The 19,820-nt window shown below is 52.0% G+C and overlaps 6 protein-coding genes across 6 annotated transcripts; 4 read left to right on the forward strand and 2 right to left on the reverse strand.

Moving 5' to 3' along the window:
• Positions 1-688: 688 nt before the first annotated feature.
• Positions 689-4,363, forward strand: N0V96_011029 (uncharacterized protein; the record flags this gene model as incomplete). Its single annotated transcript, XM_053198610.1, has 1 exon — positions 689-4,363. One exon carries the CDS (start codon positions 689-691, stop codon positions 4,361-4,363), a length of 3,675 nt encoding a protein of 1,224 aa, XP_053043921.1.
• Positions 4,364-5,268: 905 nt separating this feature from the next.
• Positions 5,269-5,686, forward strand: N0V96_011030 (uncharacterized protein; the record flags this gene model as incomplete). Its single annotated transcript, XM_053198611.1, has 2 exons — positions 5,269-5,440; positions 5,517-5,686. 2 exons carry the CDS (start codon positions 5,269-5,271, stop codon positions 5,684-5,686), a joined length of 342 nt encoding a protein of 113 aa, XP_053043922.1.
• A 4,807-nt stretch (positions 5,687-10,493) lies between these two features.
• Positions 10,494-11,478, forward strand: N0V96_011031 (uncharacterized protein; the record flags this gene model as incomplete). The annotated part of the gene is made up of 2 exons (XM_065759138.1): positions 10,494-10,938; positions 11,435-11,478. 2 exons carry the CDS (start codon positions 10,494-10,496, stop codon positions 11,476-11,478), a joined length of 489 nt encoding a protein of 162 aa, XP_065612236.1.
• A 582-nt stretch (positions 11,479-12,060) lies between these two features.
• On the reverse strand, positions 12,061-12,693 carry N0V96_011032 (uncharacterized protein; the record flags this gene model as incomplete). Its single annotated transcript, XM_053198613.1, has 1 exon — positions 12,061-12,693. One exon carries the CDS (start codon positions 12,691-12,693, stop codon positions 12,061-12,063), a length of 633 nt encoding a protein of 210 aa, XP_053043924.1.
• Positions 12,694-14,416: 1,723 nt separating this feature from the next.
• On the forward strand, positions 14,417-14,747 carry N0V96_011033 (uncharacterized protein; the record flags this gene model as incomplete). The annotated part of the gene is made up of 2 exons (XM_053198614.1): positions 14,417-14,564; positions 14,620-14,747. The coding sequence occupies 2 exons, from the start codon at positions 14,417-14,419 to the stop codon at positions 14,745-14,747; spliced, it is 276 nt and encodes a 91-aa protein (XP_053043925.1).
• A 403-nt stretch (positions 14,748-15,150) lies between these two features.
• Positions 15,151-17,055, reverse strand: N0V96_011034 (uncharacterized protein; the record flags this gene model as incomplete). The annotated part of the gene is made up of 6 exons (XM_053198615.1): positions 15,151-15,502; positions 15,562-15,597; positions 15,653-15,738; positions 15,793-16,052; positions 16,118-16,816; positions 16,872-17,055. The coding sequence occupies 6 exons, from the start codon at positions 17,053-17,055 to the stop codon at positions 15,151-15,153; spliced, it is 1,617 nt and encodes a 538-aa protein (XP_053043926.1).
• Positions 17,056-19,820: the final 2,765 nt, after the last annotated feature.

Below are 19,820 nucleotides of genomic sequence, written 5' to 3' on the forward strand. Positions count from 1 at the left end.
CACTCTCGGAGCTCGGAGCATCACCGATAGTGACCAACCATGGTAACATCGGCCCTCCGAGTTGAGCTTATTTTACCACAGGGCTAAGCGAATCGGGGCAAATCTCCACGGCCTCCCACCCATCCCACCGCAACATGCAGACAACACGAAAGTTTCCATCTCACAAAGCCCTTAGCAATGGCTGCAATGTATGGTGCCTGCATCCCGAGCTCCACAAAGATTGATTAGATGAGCTGATAAAGTTCGCACCCCCGGCCTTCCAACGAGTGAGCCTTTTTCAACGACCTGCCGCTTTCGGGAATACGGGCAGAAAGTCAAGGGAAACACGTTGCCTGCCAAGTCCTCGGAGTTACATCCGCCTTCACGACCCTGAAGTTTTGCCGTTGCGTTCCGGTTATCGGTTGACTGGCCCATAAAACTGTAATTAATAGGCAATTTGGTTGATCATTGTGGTCTTGGATCTAATGGGTGCGGTTCCAGCTCGTATCGTGGGACCCTGTCGCTACTTCAAAATTCCATCCCGTATTGCGAGATCGTGAAAGATGCCGAATTGGATAAATAGAAGGGGATGGGTCCTTTGGGGGCCTTGATCTAGAAGAGGAACTCAAGCAACAGCTCTCGTTTGCTTGTCCTTCGTTAGACTCCGAGATCGATTGTCAACTTGCCGATCTTAGTCAAGCTCGCTATAATGGCTCGGGTTTCCGGAATCCTCCAAGCGGCTCTCGTCGCAGCCGCCGCCGTCTCACCGGCCACGGCAGCCGAGGGTGGCTTCACCAGTGGCCGCACTCGCCTCACAACCCCGGCTTCGGACGCGGCATCCGGCCGTTACATCGTCGAGCTCCAAGACTCGGCGGGCCCCAGCACCCGCCAGGACTCTTCTGTCAGTGACTCCATCGTCGATCAGATCTCATCTCTCGGCTACGAGGCCACGGTCAAGGAGGACTTCTCCGCCATCTCGAGTCGCTTTAAGGGCGTCTCCGTCGAGATTGCCAACGACGATTCGTCCGGTGTCGTCGACGACATCAAGAGCTTGCCGGGCGTCGCCAACGCCTGGCCGGTGCAGCCCATCACCCTGGATGTTTCATTCGAAGTCACCACAGGAACGAAAAAATGGAACCCTCACATCGCTACCCGCGTCAGCGAGCTTCACGATCGCAACATCACCGGTGCCGGTCAGCGCGTCTGTGTGGTTGACAGCGGTGTAGATGTGTCGCACCCAGCGCTGGTCGGCAAGATTGCTGGCGGGAAGAACCTCTTCGACGCGAACTCTACCGCCCTCACGGACTGCGCGGGTCACGGAACCTTTGTCTCGTCCGTCATCGCCGCTTCTAACCAGGACTTTGCCGGAGTCGCGCCCGACTCGGAGATTTACATGTACAAGGTCTTTGGCTGCGAGGATGGGACATCCAACGACATGGTTCTCAAGGGTATGCTCGCCGCCGACTCGGATGATTGCGACATCATCTCCGTGTCAATCGGCAGCAACACTGGCTACGTCAACTCGGTTCTTTCTCGTGTTGCCAGTGAGATCGCTCAGGATAGGCTCATTGTCATTGCAGCTGGTAACTCGGGTGCTATGGGACCTTACTTCGCCAGCTCCCCCGCTGCCGGCCGCGGTGTCGTCTCCGTCGGCTCGGTCGAGGCAGCGCAGACTTTGGGATGGCCTGCGACGATTTCGTCATCTGGTGGCCAGTCTCTGAACATCTCGTATGTCACATCCGACGGCAACAAGTTCAATAGCACTATTGATGTGCCCATCGTTCTCGACAAGGGCGACTCGTGCAACATTGCCGGCTCCGGCCTCGACTCTACCGCTGTTCTCGCAAAACGTGGTGTCTGCGAGCCAGCTGGATCGTACTCCTCCATCGCCAGCGCCGGATTCGGTTACGGAATCCTGTACGACTCTTACAACCAGGGCGCCTACTACATGGCTGACGTTGTCGCTTGGTCTGACACCCTTAAGCTCATGGCTGTCACCACTGCTGAAGTTGGAGACTGGGCGGCCGAGCAGATTGCTAAGAACTACACCCTTCACTTGAAGATCCAGGCAGATGCTCAGCCGGCTGCCTTCGCCGCTGAGGTCCCCAGCGCTGGTCAGCTCTCCCCCTTCACATCGTGGGGCCCGACCTACGAGAACGACTTCTCCCCCATCATCTCCGCACCTGGTGGCGTGGTCTACGGCGCTTTTCCCGACGGCAAATTTGCCATTTCTTCCGGAACTTCGTTCGCTACACCGTACATCTCAGGTGTTGCTGCTCTGTGGTATGCGCATGCAAAGAAGGACAGGGCAGAGTTTGTGCGCAGGCTAACGTCTACTGCTCTGGCGCTGCCTGCTTTTGAATCTATTGATGGCAAGATTCTCGACGAGGTTGCATCCCTGGCTCAGCAGGGTGCCGGTCTTGTTGATGCAGCCAAGTTGTTCGACTTGACTACCGTGCTTCTTTCAGAGCCGACTCTATCCTTGAACGACACGGACAACCGTGTCACCACTCATACTATTCGTATTCAAAACACCGGATCAGAGGAAGTGACTTACAACATCTCTCACATCGCCGCTTCGACTGTTTCGTCCAGAAACAGCCTGTTGTATCCCAATACCTACTACCCGCCTTTGGTGTCCGCTGCTGGATCCTTGGCCGAGGGCAAGACTATCACAGTGGCCTCAGGTGCGACTCAGGACATCGAGATCACTCTCTCCGCTCCCGACGTCGCTCCCGATAGTGGTGCTCTGTGGAGTGGAAAGGTACTTCTCGCAGGTTCCAATGATGAGTTACTGACCGTGCCCTACATTGGCATTGAGGCGTCTACATATAACTGGACTGCGCTGCATCACGGCCCAGAGTCGTACCGTTATGATGATACTGATGGCATTCTGTACCCACTCGATTATCAAGGCAAGGCATATCACCCTGCTGACGGCGACTCGCCCGAGACCTACTTCGCTTTCCGCTATGGCACCTACGAGTTCTCTGTGGACTTGGTCGGCATTGACTGGAAAACGGAGCAGTTCTCGTATCCCCCGCAACACGGCTCAGGCTCGAAGGCGTGGCTTGGCTCCGTCAGGTCCCAACCCCTTGCTGACGGAGGCTACATGGACTTCCCCATGAGAGAGATTGTGCGCTTCAACTTGGGGAGCTATGTGACTTTCCGCTCTTTTGCGAACGGCACCGCTATCCCGTCTGGACGATACCGCATCTTCACTCGCTCTCTGCGCATGTTTGGCGACGCTTCCAAGCCTGAAGATTGGCAGCTTTTCCTTTCCGATCCGTTCTCCATCCAACTCGGAAGCGATCCTATCCCGGGTCAGAATGCCACATTAACCTCTAGCCTCCCATCGTCAACAGCTGCCGTGACTACCGCCACTACTGCAGTGCCCACCACAACTGCTGTCCCAACAACGACTGCCCCTATTTCCGTGCCAGGCACAACCACGACGCTCACAGCCACCGCCACGCCTACCGGTCTCGAAGGCGCCTTCACCTCCCTGAAGCTTCAGAGGTTGAAAGAGGATACAGCCTTCGTCATTGACCCGGCAGCATGGATGGAACTCCACATTCAGATATCGATGCCATCCCCTATTGCCGCTGATTCCGTCCTCACATTCGCCGTTCCAGCCGAGATCACCGACATCGCAGAAGGATACCAGCTCTCGGCGTCCGGCGCCCAAGCCGGCGATACATCCTTCGACCCGGTGACTCGGTTATACACAATCGCGCTCGGGGAGTGGACAACCTGGAACAAGAACATGGTCGGCGACTTCTTCCTCATGTGCCGCTTCACGCCAGAGTTTGCTGCATCCATGAAGCAGGGCACCTACGTCGTGCAGTTCCCTACCGTCGGCAAGGTATGGGAAGCACCCGTTTACTACACCGCCGTCGACCGCTCCGTCGTCTACGAGCGGCTTTCCACCGCTCCATACGACGGCACATCGCTGTACACTGCCGAGGTAGAGGTACCTGCTTCCTTGGGACCGTGGGACTTTGTCCGTTTGACTACGTCTCACTCGGCTGATTCCGACGGATTTGTCTGCGCCAACTCTAGCGTGGTGGTTGGAGAGACCCTTGATGCCGAGAACCGCATTGAGAGTTTCACTGATGTCACGGCCTCGGCTACGGAAGTTTGCAATGTGAAGAACTTTAGGGCAATGTACAACGAGACTTTGACGGGCGATGATGTTCTTCGGTTCACGGTGGGCAGCATTCAGGGAAACCGCGACCAGTGGACACTGAATGTGGTTTATCTGCTGGACGTTCAACTTTCCAATGGAACTTTGGTGTTGTATGATCAAAGGACGCTCGAATTCGAGAAGAACCCGCGCTTAAGGAGTTTCAACTTCAACGCTTTCACTGGCGAGCGAGCCTAGACAGTTATCTTTTCAGAACTTTAGACTAGATCAATTCCCTTGATATTTCATAAACCTAATCAACCTAATACTCAGCCTCCGTTTCCTGACAGTTTCCCGTTGTGAGCCCCAACTTCTCACTCAATACACACACACTATCGCTGTCTGCGATTTGCAAAGCAGGGGATACCAAGCTTAACGATAATCTTGTGTCATATGAACCCTGAAAACCCGTTTGGCATGTGAGCTGGGCTCAGCTGGGGCAGTTCCGAAAGCCAAGACTCCAAGCTCACCACTTACATAACAACCTCGTATATCAAACTTTGTGGATCACATTCGTGTGGGTGGATTCTCGGACATGAAGAGCCCCATTGAGCAGTCTCGTCCCGGCTCCCCACAGGGATCCCGATTATCAGATGATCTGATTAGATTAGATGGCATGAGAAGCACGACCGCACGACGCAGGAGACCAGGGGGACGATGACTCCGCTTTCAAAAGGTTCGGACGGATGTCGGCTGCCCCGCTGAATACGCTCGGAGGAACCCGCTTCTTCTCGGGCAACGTTGGGGCAGAAGGTTAACTGACTGTTTGGAAATCGCTCGCCAAGATCTCATCCTTCCAATAGCGCCGGCGATATCGGTGCGCCGTTACAGTGTGGGATGCCGTTGACATCTGCTTTCGGATGAAGAGTCTGGGCATTCCGAGGGACTGGAGAGGGGATAGATGAGAACTGGAGACTGGACAGGAGCTCTGGACAGACTGAGAAGGAAGGTTGCATTGCCAAGCTGTGAAGTTGAATATAAAGAGTCGTGAATGTCCTGAATCAGTACGAAGTCTCTTATCGATACCCAGCTGTCTTACTCACCTCAACTTCAAGTCTCGCCAAACCCTTCAAAACCTCAAAATCCACCTCTAAGTCATCAACATGCGCTTCTCCGTCGCCTGCACCGTGGCCTTCGTCGCCTCCCTGGCCTCCGCCAACCCTCTCATCAACCGCAACCAGGGCGGCTGGGAGTTCCCCGAGTCGATGCCCCTCGTCACCCGCCAGGACGTCCCCGCCCCCGGCACGCCCGCCTACCTCTGCCACGAGAACTGCGGTAAGAGCTCTCCCTCTCTCTTTCAACCATCAAAGGTGACGTTGTTGAGTTGTTTGCTGACGGTGATGAACTCTAGGTACTTCCATCACTCTGTCCCGTGAGACAGGCTACTGCACCAACTACCAGTGGATCGCTCGCTACGATGCCTGCTTGCAGTGCGCCAACGCCCAGAACGTCTGGCAATACTACGGAAACTCCGTCACTGCTGCGGCTGCTGCCTGCGGACTTACCGCTGTTCCAGTCTAGACGCATCTATGCCAGCGATGGGTATGAAGGTGTTAGCGTGGCCTGAAGGGGGCGCTGGAGTGAATGATTTGAAGTTTTGAGCGAGCTGATGAGAATATGGAAAGTATTCTTGATGAGTAAATGTTTCAACGTACATATAATGGCAGAAAGATACATCGTGCCTTCGTACATCTGTGATCGTCCTAGATCCTCTTTTACCTACATCGGCTAGCCAGTGTGGTATTAGTTTTGAGACAGATATGAGAGATGATATACCGGCAGCTTTGGTCTTTGCCGGAGTTTCCTGTCCGATTTGACCTCACTCTGTCCCTAGTCCTTGCTCCGGCGGCCGCTTCGGATGCAACTCAATGATTTCTGCAAGGGACTCAACTCGACTTTAGACGATAAAGGCTTCAGCTGATCTAATTAGACAATCATTATGAATAAATTGACATCTTAGAAGGGAAAAGCTTCAATAACATCGTCTCTTGAGTATGGTACTTGGCCGTACAGCCATATCGTTGCTGGTAGTCTGAAACTAAGGCAGGACGGAATCCTTTCTTATCGAAGGGGTATATAGTTGACGTAATTACTGCCGGCGCTAATGGTTCCGTCTTGATAACATTTGTCAAGCCTGCTAGTTGAAGATCTGGGGTTCCAGTCAGGCCTGCTGTGTTAGGCTACATTCATGAGATTTAACCCCAGGTATCATGTTGCCTAGGAAGTCCAAGATTGGACTTCGTGTGAGCCAAAAGTACGATAATACAGTTTGAATAAACTAGTGTCGTGGCCCTCCCCTCGGTAACTCAATCTAGATACGCCCATTAAGGAGATTGAACCCGATCTCGCGTAGAGCATGCATGCCCGAGACGATTTTGATGTAAAGTTCACGTGGACACATTGCTTTTGCCACAATTTGAATCATCGAAACTTCTGTTCTTTGGCTCGTCGTTTCAAAGAATCCGTACTTGAATATGGCGACAGCAAGCACGACTTTTGGACTGGTCTGGACCCGGCGCCGGCTAGACGGTTCGCATTCCTTGCGCATGTGTATGTAAGTGGATCTTGGAGCAAGAAAGAATGGGATCAACATGAGACAGTGTAGGCTTTATGGCTAGATGGTGGCTGTCTAGGTAAGGGTAGCTGGGGATGATTGGAGGACCATAAGAGGGGTTTATTTATCAGAGGCGACAACCCCGACCCCGATAGCTGATGTCGGCATAGGAGCGGTGCCAGAATGGTGGGGAGGGGGATGCTCACATATGTGGCGTCTGACCGCACCGCCTGAGGGACGGCATCCTACACCGTGTTCCAATAGGCCGGGTGGCTAGCTTGCATCATTTTGTCCATGTATCACTGTCGATGCGTTAACTTAGCTGATATGAAGTCGCCCAGTAAGCTTCAGGGATGCTATGCGCGATGTAAGCTCGATCCTACCAGCCAGGTTGACGTGAGAACCCTCGGCTCGACCAAGTAGGTACCACAATTTGTGTATCTCTTTGGAGATCTCGTGGGTTTGTAATTTGCAACATCCAGAGACACGGCCTCAACTTTGGTGGGTCTAGTATCTAGGAAAGGCTGGCAAGATTTGTAGTTCTGATTCTTGCCAGCTAGGTCAGTATTCCAGTTCAAGACTCAAACATGGCCCTCACCGAGGGAAAAGAAGATATCGCCATCTTCGTGACCAGGATCTACATACCACACAACTACATAATTCAACTGCCGATGTCCCGTTGCCTAGTGAATGTACCTACCGAAGCTTATATCAGTCCATGTCCCAGCCACATGTAGCCTTGTGAGACACTGAGACGAGGGGAAAAGCTGATGAAGTTCCAGCCAGCCACCGACCGCTGCACACGTTGCCTATGGAGACCATTCAATTAGGTGTCTATGGGGTTCCCAAGGAGCGATAAAGATTGCATGCGTACACTAAGGACCATTCGCAGGAAGTGTGGCTGAGACAGCATGAATTTGATTTGTTTGGTGTGGATTAAAAGTGATCATCAGGATAGCCAGAAAACTTCCGCCTGCTGTTACCAGGAAAAGAGGATCGCAGCTGCCAAGCGCGAAAGATATGAGATCTCGCTATTTTAAACTTTGAGCCGTAACCCCGATGATTCTGGTGCAACAATCATTACCGCATCGCATAGCTGGTAACGCATGTAATAGGGGCTCGGGTAAGGCGATATGCCGTTGAACAGCTGCCAGTGTCTGTACACCATGGACTCCTGGGTTGGAATACCTTGTAGTCCGGAGCAGTGAAAGTACTTACTTAGTCTATGGTATTCCATAGAGGTGATGGATGTCTGGTTGATGGATCGATGCTGATAAACTCAACAGAGTCCGTTACATGGAGGAGAGCGGGACATTGACCCCTCATGTTACCTGCTGAAGCCAATTGTTCAGTACTGTATGCATGTATCCACCAACCCTTTGTACGACACCAACTGTTGACCGAAAGGAAAGACCTGCAGTTTCGGGGGGCTGGAAGGGAGGGGGCCAAAGGGGTGCTTATCTATTCCTCGAATTAGACAGATCACCATTTCTATTTGTCGCCCATGCATGTCACCGCCGTTACCCCGAGAAAGAAGAGCCAATGACCAGTACCGGAGACCATTCCGGACTCAAGGGTCTTGCAGATCCTCCTCGGAGATGTCTCCATGAATGGTCTGGAATGTAGCCAGACTTTCTTTCTCGACATTGAGACGATTGCGTAGAGCGGCATTGTCCCTGCTCCAGTACCTCTTAGTACAATGTTGTCCCTTGCACTCTTACATAGATGGAACTAGCCTGAAGACCATTGTGAGTGGTCTTTGAGGAAGGTCTAGACTCTTCCGTTCCTCCTTGTGCTCTCAAAAATTGTAGTGATCGCATTGGAAATGCGAAATGCACCAAGATCGCTCTCCTGACTTTCCGATTGAACCCCATTCTTGCCCAAGTTTGCCACTTCTTCGTCGTTTACCACATGCCACGCCCTCCCTCAAACCACCCAGAGTAGGCACATGTCTCCGTAGTGCATAGAGCTATTGCCCCCTCAACATTCAAGCTGGAGATTGTCACTGCTAGTGTGAGGGTGACTTATGCTGGTGGGCGCGCACCGGAATGCGAGCCCATGATTCACCGCGGCTGATCTGTCGCTCAAACTGTCACTTCAGGGAGATCTGGCTAGGCTTCATGTTCGCTGTAGTAGACTACAAGATCAGTTTTTATCTCTGTCTGGACACCAACTGTCAATACCTGAAGGTCGCTACATGTACATCAGGGAGCTTGAATGTCACCAACAGCAAAAGCAGCGTCTCACTGCATGGCATGGTTCCACGGTTGTGCACCTGCGGCTGCATCCGCGTTGGGAGCAAGGGTCTTCTGAGCTGCTCCTCTCTGCAAGGAAAGCCTGTGAGCCCATGGCAGCGACACACATCAAGAAGTAGCAGCCTAAGCTAACCCTAAGGCGGGCAGGCAGGCAGTTGGCTCCAAGCCAACTAGCTCTCAACGCCTACACTGGATTTCATAAAACCACGAAAAGTCCATGTCGGCGGGCAATGGGGAATGTTTCCGCTAAAACCCCACAATCATCATGACTCTCGGGGCAATGTGAGGGTTGATAGCAAGACGCCACACTGTCAGGTTCTTGTGGTAAATCATTGGACACGGTGCGGACTCAATCGAAACGACTGGGAGATCACAAATACACCGAATCCTTTCGGGAGGATCGACCTGACTGCTGTTGTAAGTCATTACCCACCTAGAAGTTGCCTGACACGAACGTCTCTAACTTGTAGAAGTAGGCTATGGCCAGCACCGTTCAAACACCGAAGTGCAGAAACCACAGCAAACCAGGAATCTTTGCCAAGGAAGCTTGCGAGATTCGTCGACAACAGAGGACTAAGGTAAGTTTCCAGACAGGCTCCGCATGTTCACTCTTGGCTTTAGTCTAACTGGAGTACAGTGCGATTGCGGGCAACCTTGCTCAAGATGTATTTCCAGTGGAGGAGAGTACAACTACGACATTCGACCGCGGGACAAGTTACAAACCGGACTCCAAGAACCAACAGCTGTTGTAGATCAACCTGGCGCTGTGCTGGAGGCCTCTACGACCCCAAGTCAAAAGCCCAATCAAACTTACTTGGACTACGGCGACCAGTTTGATACGGTTCACGGAAGTATCGACAGCCGCAATATTCTTTTCCCCTCGGATGCTCTGATAGTTGAACAAAACCTCAATGAAGCAGACAAACCGCTCATGACACTACATTCAATTCTACCGACCACCTCACTAGATACCAAGCTCAACCACTCTATCACTTCACCTTTCGAGCCTATAGAAAGCGTCCACGACCAGACACCTGTAGCTTACCAAGTCCCTTCATGGCGTGGAATCCAACCCTACGACTCAATGGCACGACGATATTCTACCAACTTGTTCGACGTGCCGGTATCGCCGAGGGATATGACTTACTACAACAACAGAGATTCGAGCTCTAGTACTCCAGGGTCTAACAGCATGGACGGAAATGCGGTACCTGTGGATGCAAATGCACTTCACGGAAACCTCTGCAGGACTCAGCCCACCGTAGAGTTCGGTTCTGTCGACTGGTGGACTTCAAATAATTTCCAACCTACAACAACATACTTCCCTCTAGACTCTGGCATGGATTCGAATTTCTGGGACTATTCTAATGCCCCCGTTTTGATAGAGTCAGGCCTGCCCAATGTCTATTCGCTACCATCTGCGACACAATCTCCAACCAGCATCAACTCATCCTTCGGATTTGAATCTCCTACGAGTGGCGAGACTGTAGGCCGCCATAGCTTCGCTTCTAGCGAAGGAATGGGCGAACCAGAAGTCAACCAGGACCGTGCACTTCCGCATAAGAAGAGGAAGCCGAGCGACGATGAAGCCGAGAAAGTTCACCAAGTGCCTGGCAGGCCAGTTTTGCAGAGGCGCCATAGTACCATTCCTGCCATGCAGCCACCGTCACTCGGCCGCGAACGTCATAGGCGAGCGTCAGCCCGGAACTGGCAGAAGCAGAAGCAGCACAGCGCCGACCTCGAATCAGCCAAAGATACCGCCGAGGCTCGCAATCGAGAACTCCATCAAGAGCACTCGAAAATTCTGAATCAGGTCATGAACCTCAAGAACGCTCTCATGGATCACGCCGAGTGCAACCATCCAGCTATCAACGGGTGGCTCCGCTGCCAGGCGGCTAATTATGTTCTCACTAAGGGTGGATCAGTCGACATGGGATGGAAGGGTGAGGTTGAATCTGGTGCGGGTGAGTTGTCGATGACGGGCTACACTCAGGGTTGGGCTAGGACCCCATGTGCTTGAAGACAATGGAGAAACACCTCACGAGAGGGACCCTCATAATTTTAGTAACTCAGATTTCTTTTTGGGGTTGTTCAATATCTACTTACTTAATCGCTGGCCCCTTTGTCCACTTGAGCAGTTTAAGATGTGACGGGTCAGAATCCAGTGCAGTTCGCTTTCTTCGTGAACTCCTTGAGCTGATATCGAGGCTAGCAGAAATACTATCGCCTCGGAAACCAGAAGAGCAAATGTTGCTGAGCCGCATATTGAGCGTATACAACCCTCAGAACTTGGTACGAATTATGCTTTGTGTTAGTCTAGGTCATCTACTCAAGACCACATTCCCATGATAATATCCAGAAGCAGCACGTAAGACACCTGGACCCTTCTGGCTTCCTGGAACAAAGCTTGTTTCCATATTCCGATCTTATCTACCGAAACTAATACTCATCCTTGTCCAGGTGATCTGAAAGATAGTATCACTACCCTCATCATCCCTGTGTGACCAATCAAGTGTATCGTTTACCTGATGGACTCTCGTCGGCCCCGTATCCGGTGATCCTGAGTTTGATCTTCAGAGCAGCATCATCCTGGCGAATTGCTGAGACCCAGAGATCGAATCAGTGAACAGCGTTAGCTTCACATGGATGCCTGAAATTAAGACGAAGATTTCGATGGTGGGCGCACACCTTAGCAAGTTGAACGCCGAAATTGAACTCACGATCGAAACCCATAGACACCGCAACAGGGACTGCATACCTATCTTCCAGGCAAACGGGAGCAACCAAGGTTTAGAAACGTGATATATGCTCTGTGAGAGTAACAATAACACGAAATTTTGCGACTTGAGGAATGCGTCAAGGACGTCGCTATCGAGGTGCGAGCAAGATGTGAAGAAAGTCGTCGCACGAGATATACAGTGTAATTAAACAAAGCAAGTACCGAACTCCTGGTATCCATTACCCGTCGTGAAGACATCTCTAAATAATCATAAATCTCGTAGCCCTTCATATATCGGCAACGAGGGAGCTTTTCGTTGTTATCGCGCTGTCCACCGATGCCATTGTCCTCTTTGGTATCTTTTCCTTCATTTTTTGCCCACCCCATTTGCCAGTCGGTTCACCAGCAGGCCTCCCAACGTAGCCTGGATGGTATCCTTCTTGCTCCCACCGCCGTCCTTTGAGCCATGCTGCCCGTTGGTATTGTTGTTGAAAGCCGCGATGGCAGCAGCACCCGCCGCAGCCGTCGCCATCCTCGTTCCCTTCTGAGACCAAGACGTTTTTTCCTTCCTCATCCTCCAGGCCTCACTTGCGCCCGCCACGACGGCGGCGGTAGCAGCAGCTTGTATGATCGCCGCCTTGTCGGAGTCGTTGCGCTCAGGTCCCCTCGAAGACCGAGACGTCTTACTGTCCTTCCGACGGCTGCTGCTCTGCCCATGGCCTCGTCGACGAGGTCTCTCATCTCCACTGTCGGAGTACTCAGCGTACGTATCGTGCCTTCGGGCAGGGGGCCGACCATAGCTCTCCGACCGGGCGCGGACAGGGCCGACGGGGCTGTAGGAATCGTGGCGGCGAGTGCTGCGCCGGTGACCACCGCCGGCCTCGTACTCATGGGCGCTACGAGAAACGCGGCGCGAGGCCCTTGGGCGCTCGTAGTCGTCATAGTATGGGTCGTCGTCGTAGACAACGCGCTCTTTGTGGTGACGTTCCTGGCGTGGCATGACGGGCGGAATCTGATACGGATCACGATCACCACGTGGGATGTGCCTGGTCTTTCTTCGAGAGAGGCCGGAAAGGGAAAGGCTAGGGACGCGGGGGCGTTGCGGAGACGCAGGCTACCGATGAAGCCGCTCGCTTTGGTCCCTCTCTAGTCCGGATAGTGACGAGTTGACTTTGTAGCGCCCGGGAGCTGGAAATGCACGATCAGATCGATAGAAGTGCTGAAAGAGCCAGGGTGGGGAAGAACAGGACGGTTGTGGAACGTCAGAATTCTTGGTATTATTGTCGTGGATCATCCAAATGTTTTGTGTGAATAAGGAAGAAATCAAAGCACGGAAGTAAAGGCAGCATTGTCAGTGGGGAGTTATCTGATTATGAGATAGCAAATTTGCTTGCTGTTGAACACTGGAACTCACACCACCGGGGGAACCTTGTATCACTGGGCACTCGTTCTGCTGGCACTTGGTACCCGACTCGGCAGGCTGAATCTTGCTTTCAAGGCTCGCCCCAGAGTTTCCCGGTTGCTTTTTGGTGAAGGGGGGTGATGTAAGAGTTTGAGACGACCGAGGATCATTGCTGTTTCGGTATGGAGCTGAGGCGTGTTGGGGCGACGGGAGACGTCAATATGATGCAGCCCGCGCACCCGTTTCTGTTGCCCACTGGAGCGAAACACGACATGATGTCAGACCGATCGTGCGCAGGGAGTTTAATTCGGTGAGGTCTTCGGTGAGGTCTTCAGTGAGTTCTAGGCCTCTGGAGATCTCGGTGAGCAGATTCGTCCATGATTATCCTCTATGACAAGAGCTTTTGGTAAGGCCAATCGTCAAGTTTAAGTGGCTATGAATGAGTCAGTTGTAAGACAGAAATGATTTTTGACACTCTCTAATAGCCAATTTCTGTTCCATATAAAGGGAATACTGAACTGGACTCGAGTCACAGAGCTCAAGATGTTGGAGAGTGATAGCACGATATCAGCCCCCACCGTTGCAGTCCCCGCACTCACCGAAAATAAAGCCAGGGGCTGGGGAACCCGCCGAGTCCAGAAGGCATCATGAATCTCGTCCATTGTCCAATCGGGTTTCACGCGATCGATCAGGGACGATCGCTGGGGTTGAGACCCAGGAACGAGGCTGAAGCGAAGGTGACTACCGGTACCCGTACGGATAGTAGTCTTCTTTGGTCACTTTCCCATGCCAAGGCACCTTAATGAGGCGGCTGGCGCTCGTTGCCATAGGCTCTCTCATTCCATGAGACCAAAGCAGATCTATCAACCCGCGCCAAGCGGCTGGACCATCGCTTTGAGATGCTTGCCGCAATCAAACGTGGCGCCGTTAGCTCAAGGGGCCATCGGACACTTTGCTCCACGTCTCGTGCAGGTCGGTTTAATTGATTTCTGCACGGTGTTTATGCCCCAGGGAGGTCGGGGCCCCTTCGATGCGCGTTTCTACGCGTAAATGACAGCGTCATAGACTTACAGACAATCTGTAAGCTCGACGGTGATCTCAACATTCGTAACTATGGTGTTTGCAGCTTAGAGCGCAATGCCCATTGTCGATAGTGAAGAGGGATTTGTATATGAACCGAGGAAAGGGCGCTGAATAGTTGAGAAATAATTGCAATCCATCAACATCAACAACAAAAATCATATCTTATTAGTTCACAACCTATCACGTTACAAAGCTTTGACAAACTCCATCAGTACAATCAGGCTTACACACCATCATCATGTCTTCCGAAGCCCCCACTGGAGATGTTCAGGACAATGAGTACGTGTCCCGACAGGGTGATCGCGAGCCCATTGGCGTCCTCGGCGACGATGCCAAGGTCGAGGATCCTATCGATGCCGAGACTGCCAACTCTGATGCTCAGTTAGGTAAGTCCATGTTGCATCTTGTTGAATGTAGAATGAGTATTTGACATTTTTGTAGAGCGTGATGACAAGGAAGCCATCGATAAGAGCAACATCGTGGAGGGCCGTACCCGTGGTGCTAAGCCTACTGGCGAGTATCGTGAGCCCGGTGATACCGAGGGCCTGGAGGATAAGCGCCTCGAGTAATTTCTTGTCACAAATCATTCTATGGACTGCGCGGCGTTGGAATCAGCCTATTGGGATCTGTGTGATTAGTGTTTGAAATAACAGATTTAATCTTTCTTGGACCCGTTACACAATCACACATCCTCATGCTTATTTTCAGATCCATCATTAAATTCTATCCTCATTGTCACCTCACATGTATTGCGATGCTTCAAGCCTTTAGGTGTTGAATCGTTTTGCCCGTGATCATTCCTAGTAATCAAAATTCTCGATTTCAGAATACCAGCCGGTATTTAATCAAAATGATTACGATCTACTAAGCTTTGGATACATTCGAGGGTTCATATTTGGGTATATGCTTGTAAAGACAACATTTTTCCGGAACAAGGCTTTAACCAATGCAGCTCAGTAAAGGCCTAGGAACTCAATCAATCGGCCCTGAGTGGCCGTGCTTCGTGCTGACCTTGCGGTATCGGATAACCTCGTGACCTTCCTCGTCGTACGTCCTTTCCGCCACGACCTTATAGCCGCCAATAGCGGGGAAGATCTTGGTCCAGAAACCCCAGTATACACCACCAAGAAGGAGCACACCGACGCCAACAATGGGGAAGACGTAGTACGGGTAACCTTCCGCGGTCCACGATCCCGTGGGTGGGATGAAAGGAACGATGCAGAGAAACACGTTGGCCAAAACGTAGAGGATGGTAATGGGGAAGTAGGTGTGCCAAGGTGAGGTCCAGTTTTCTCTCTTGTTCCACTGAAGGTAAAGGAGACCACTAGTTGTAATGTTAGCTGGTGACCAACAAAGTGGAAGAAATCTTCCAAGATAACTTACATTCCAACAAATGCGTTGATCCATGCGCCAGGGTATCTGTTTCCATGTTAGCAAATAGTCGTTGATCAACTTGGGGTATGAGTAGACGCACGTGTAAAGATCTGTGATGAAGTTGTAAGCAGGCCCCGCGGGAGGCGCGACGAGAACAATGACAGTAACGATCCAGTGAAGAAAAAGCTAGAGAAAAAAAAGTCAGCTGGAGAAAATTGAATGGAATTCTGGAGCACGTACGGCTGCAGCTGGAGCATTGAAAGGTTTATTGGATGCCCAGAATGTGCTTAATGGCAGGAGGCCTTCCTTGGCCAACTCTTGGTTCAAGCGAGCATGGGCGAAGCTGACGGCAAGCACATTTCCCAAGTTGCTGATGGCGACGAATGCTGGAAGAGCTCTGGCACCGGCGCTGTTGCCAAAAACGTTGCGGAAGAAGACACCCGCGACAATAACTTCAGACGTGGCGAGTTCGGTTTTAGGGATGGCGGCAAAGTACGCAACTAGAGACGTCAGTTAGTTAAAGAGTAAAGGGCAACACAAATTTTGAATGGTAAAGTTAACTTACCATTGGCAAGGACGTAGAGAATCGTCACGCCGCCGATGGCCAGGGGTGCAGCAATAGCCAGAGTCTTGCGCGGGTTCTTCAACTCGCCCACGACGTAGTTGGCATTCTCCCAACCCTTGTAACTGTAGATAATGCGAAGCAGAGCTGTCGCGTATCCATACACACCCCCATTGCCGTAGCCTTCTCCTTCTTCGATGCGGAAAGCATTATCAAAGTTGTGGGGGTTTGGCACGCGACGTCGGCCGGCCAGTGCAGCAAACCCGGAAAAGACAATGAAGAGCAGGACGATGACCTTGAAAACGCCGAGAACATTGAAAAGCCGGATACCCCATCTAGGTGTAATGGCGTGGATGCCGACGGCGAAGGTGGCGCCGGCGATACCAATACCACGGGCAGTCCAACCATCCGGGGACTCGGATCCTGATGCGAATAAGATGTATCGGCCGAAGGCAAGGGAGTTTCCGGACGAGAAGCCGAGGAGAATCATCTGCGAAGCGAGCACGCAGGTCGCTAGGTATTTGGGGTGCTTGTAGGCGCGCTCGAGGTAGTTCTTTTCGCCGCCGGATCGAGGGATGGCGAGCCCGAACTCGAGGAAAACGCTCATACCGCAGAAGGTCAGAACACCGCCGATGACCCACAGCATGAGAGCGACGCCGACTGAGCCGGTCGACTGGAAGATACCGGAAGGAGTTGAGAAAACTAGGAAACGAAGTGTAAGTCTACCGTGCTTCTTGATGGACCGTCTGTTACTTACTACCGGTACCAATCATCTTGTTCAGGATGAGGAAGACCGCGCCTGTAACACCAATCTTGCGCGACTCATCGAAGGCGTAGACTTCCTGCTGTTTAACCACTCCTACTTCTTCCCCAGAAGCGTCGTCCCGTACGACGTGCCTGTCCTCCCCGACATGGTGATCGTGTTTGAGTGGTGAACCCATAGCTTGCTGTCGGCGCGGGAAGCGAGAATCGGCCGAACTTGAGTTCCTGTGATGTACACAGCTTTCACGTGCTGGCAAGCACTGCCGGGAGGAGTTCCAACGAGAGAATGTGCAGAGCTCGAAGCTAACACAAGCGGATCGGCAAGCGGGTTCATCTTCGAGAGGCCGGCGGGAGCTATATATGTGTCCCTGCCTTGCAGCAGGTAGCTGTCTGCAATGCTGCGTTGCTGCGCTGGAACCCAAGACAAACAGTGAAAGTGATCATCCCAGGCCTTGCTGCTGAGATGCCCCCGCACGTCATGGCACTGTAACGTCACGCAAGGTTCGACCTGCGAACCGACTCGCTGCCTGGTACCACGAGGGCGGCACGGCGGGATACCAAGGAGTAAACGGGCGAGAGAAAGAGCACTCGAGATGAATGAAAGCGACCTATCGAGGTTCGAATATTAATGAACATTGGGGGGTTCCTGTAGCTCTGACGAACCAGATGTCGCGGAAACCACAAAATAGCCTCATGAGCCAACTCCGTGGCTCCACTCCAACCAGCCAAATCTTACAAACTTTGCGTGCTTCCAGAAGGAATCGAGCATGGGTGTGGTCTCGGGGGTATGTGCCGCCGTGGATGACACTCTTAATACGAGGTGACGGTCGCTATAGCTTCTCAAGCTCCCTGAGCTGCCTCTTGAGGCTGAATCGTCATAAATGCTGGCAAGCTCGCGAGGATAGCTTCAGCCAGTTATCAGTGCTTTTCTACACCTTGAGAATGCGTATCTGTCTTGGAATGGCCAGGCCAAGTGAGATGAGCATCGCTGCCAAGAGAGCGTCAGCAGGCTGGGCTGTCTGGGCAGCGGCGAGGGCAGCCAGAGGTTCAGTGACTTAAGTCCAAAGGCCTTCCAGTTATGGAAGGTCGTTTGGAGCATTTGAACACGGCCCTTATTGCAAGTTGCTTGGCGGTCCTCTGGAGTTGGGTGAGCGCCCGGGGACCCCAACTAAGACAACAGTGGAGTGAATCGAGGGGGGCCTGGTCGTTTGTGCTGCGGTGCGGCGTCGTTGCAGTGCCAAGTGAGCCGGTGATGAGAAAGAGGAAAGCCAAAGGGATTTCGTTGATGTCGTGCTCGCTGGGGTGGGATTGCGACAGTTGTTGGACCGAGACGTGCCGACGGGCTGTCTTTTTTGTTTCGTGCGCTAAAACCTCGAATACCCGCTGATGTGCAGCGTCCGCCCCAGCTTAGATCAACTCTAAATAAGTGCCTTATTTTCGTCAATCGATTTGAGTGACATCCATGCATTCTGTTGTGCGTGCTACCCTCAAGTAGTTGAGAGGCCTTCTTTCACACTCTGTGGATTTGAGCAGACTCCGCTGCGTCGGCACTTGAGTAAAGTAGTATGGCTAAATCTCATTGGGTAGACTTCCAACGCACATCTATATATCTTAGTTGTGGCAATTGACTCGAAGCTAATCATTAAGAGTCTTGTAACAAATTGAGACAGAAACTCTCGACTTAAGACAACTGGAGCCACCTTAGCCAACATACACCAACATTCGATAACTTGAAATTGGACCGACAAGCGCAATTATTCATGACTTATCACTTGACATGGTGATATACTTATACCTTTCATTTTCTGTTTCGGAAGTCTATGAGGCCCTAAATATCGTACTTGACTCTTGTTGCTTCGTCTTGTAAACAGCGCCTAGTTGTCTTGGATGCCCCGCCCAACTAAACGATACGAACTAGGTGTCGACCTTCTTCATACTTCACGCATGGCAAGGTACTCTCTTCTGAATTGCTTACTAGCAAGTTCTCTCTCAACTCCATGCCCCAACCGCGGGCGATCCCAATGCGACGAAAGATGCCGTCTTTCCTGTCTTCGAGCTGCAGCAATAGCACATAGATGCTTCCGTCATTGCCTGGTCTTGTTCTCGCTGGCATACAGAATAGTTCCGGTCGATGGTTCTGTGTGCTGACCCATTGCTGGTTGTCATCGAGATAGACGTGTGGTTGATATTCTTTCATGACCGAATCGGCGCGGACACTGACCGGAACGTCATTGACAACCATCATTAAGAACTCATGGTTGTTGCTGTGACTGCTGAATAAGGCATCGGGCAGAAGCTCAAGCTTCTTGAGACTTCCCCAGAGCTGTAGCCATCCACCGCTGATCAGGCCTGTTGTATCGCTTGTAACACAGTCGAGATGTAGATCCTGTACCTCGATCAACATCTCCACTGCTTCGATATCCATGATACCCGGAGTGATGTGTCCATCTACCGCCGCCCAAGACCAACTTGGGGCTCGGTAGACTGATGGCCTAGCTTGCGCATCGCCGACAGCGACAGACCACATCAATTCCCGCTCCAAATAGCGACGCCACATCCCTGCAACATAGCTATCTTGGAGTAACTCTCTCACGGTCTTCGCGACAGCTGACAGTGCAATCAACTTGTCGCCGGAAAATGTCAACTTGGCCCTGGTGTAAGCATTCACAATGTTGCACCAGTATTGATACTTTGAAAGATCGCCATGGTCTCGGGGCTTCCAGCCAATTTGGTTGTAGCCAAAGCCCTTGAACCGACTAGGAAATCGTGATAGGTCTATCAGCAAGCCTTCGGGATAAATCTCAGCGTCTTCCTTTTGCTGGCACTCCCATAGAATTTGTCGTTGACCGAAGTACAACACTCTTGGAGAGAGGAGTCTCTCTTGAAGCACCCAGGCTCTTGAGTTGATGACTGCGTTGGAAACTTCAGTCCTCCAGAAGTTATA

The sequence above is a fragment of the Colletotrichum fioriniae genome (genome assembly GCF_027942845.1).
Source record: "Colletotrichum fioriniae strain IMI 355084 chromosome Unknown scaffold_16, whole genome shotgun sequence".
In the NCBI taxonomy this organism is placed as follows: Eukaryota; Fungi; Ascomycota; class Sordariomycetes; order Glomerellales; family Glomerellaceae; genus Colletotrichum; species Colletotrichum fioriniae.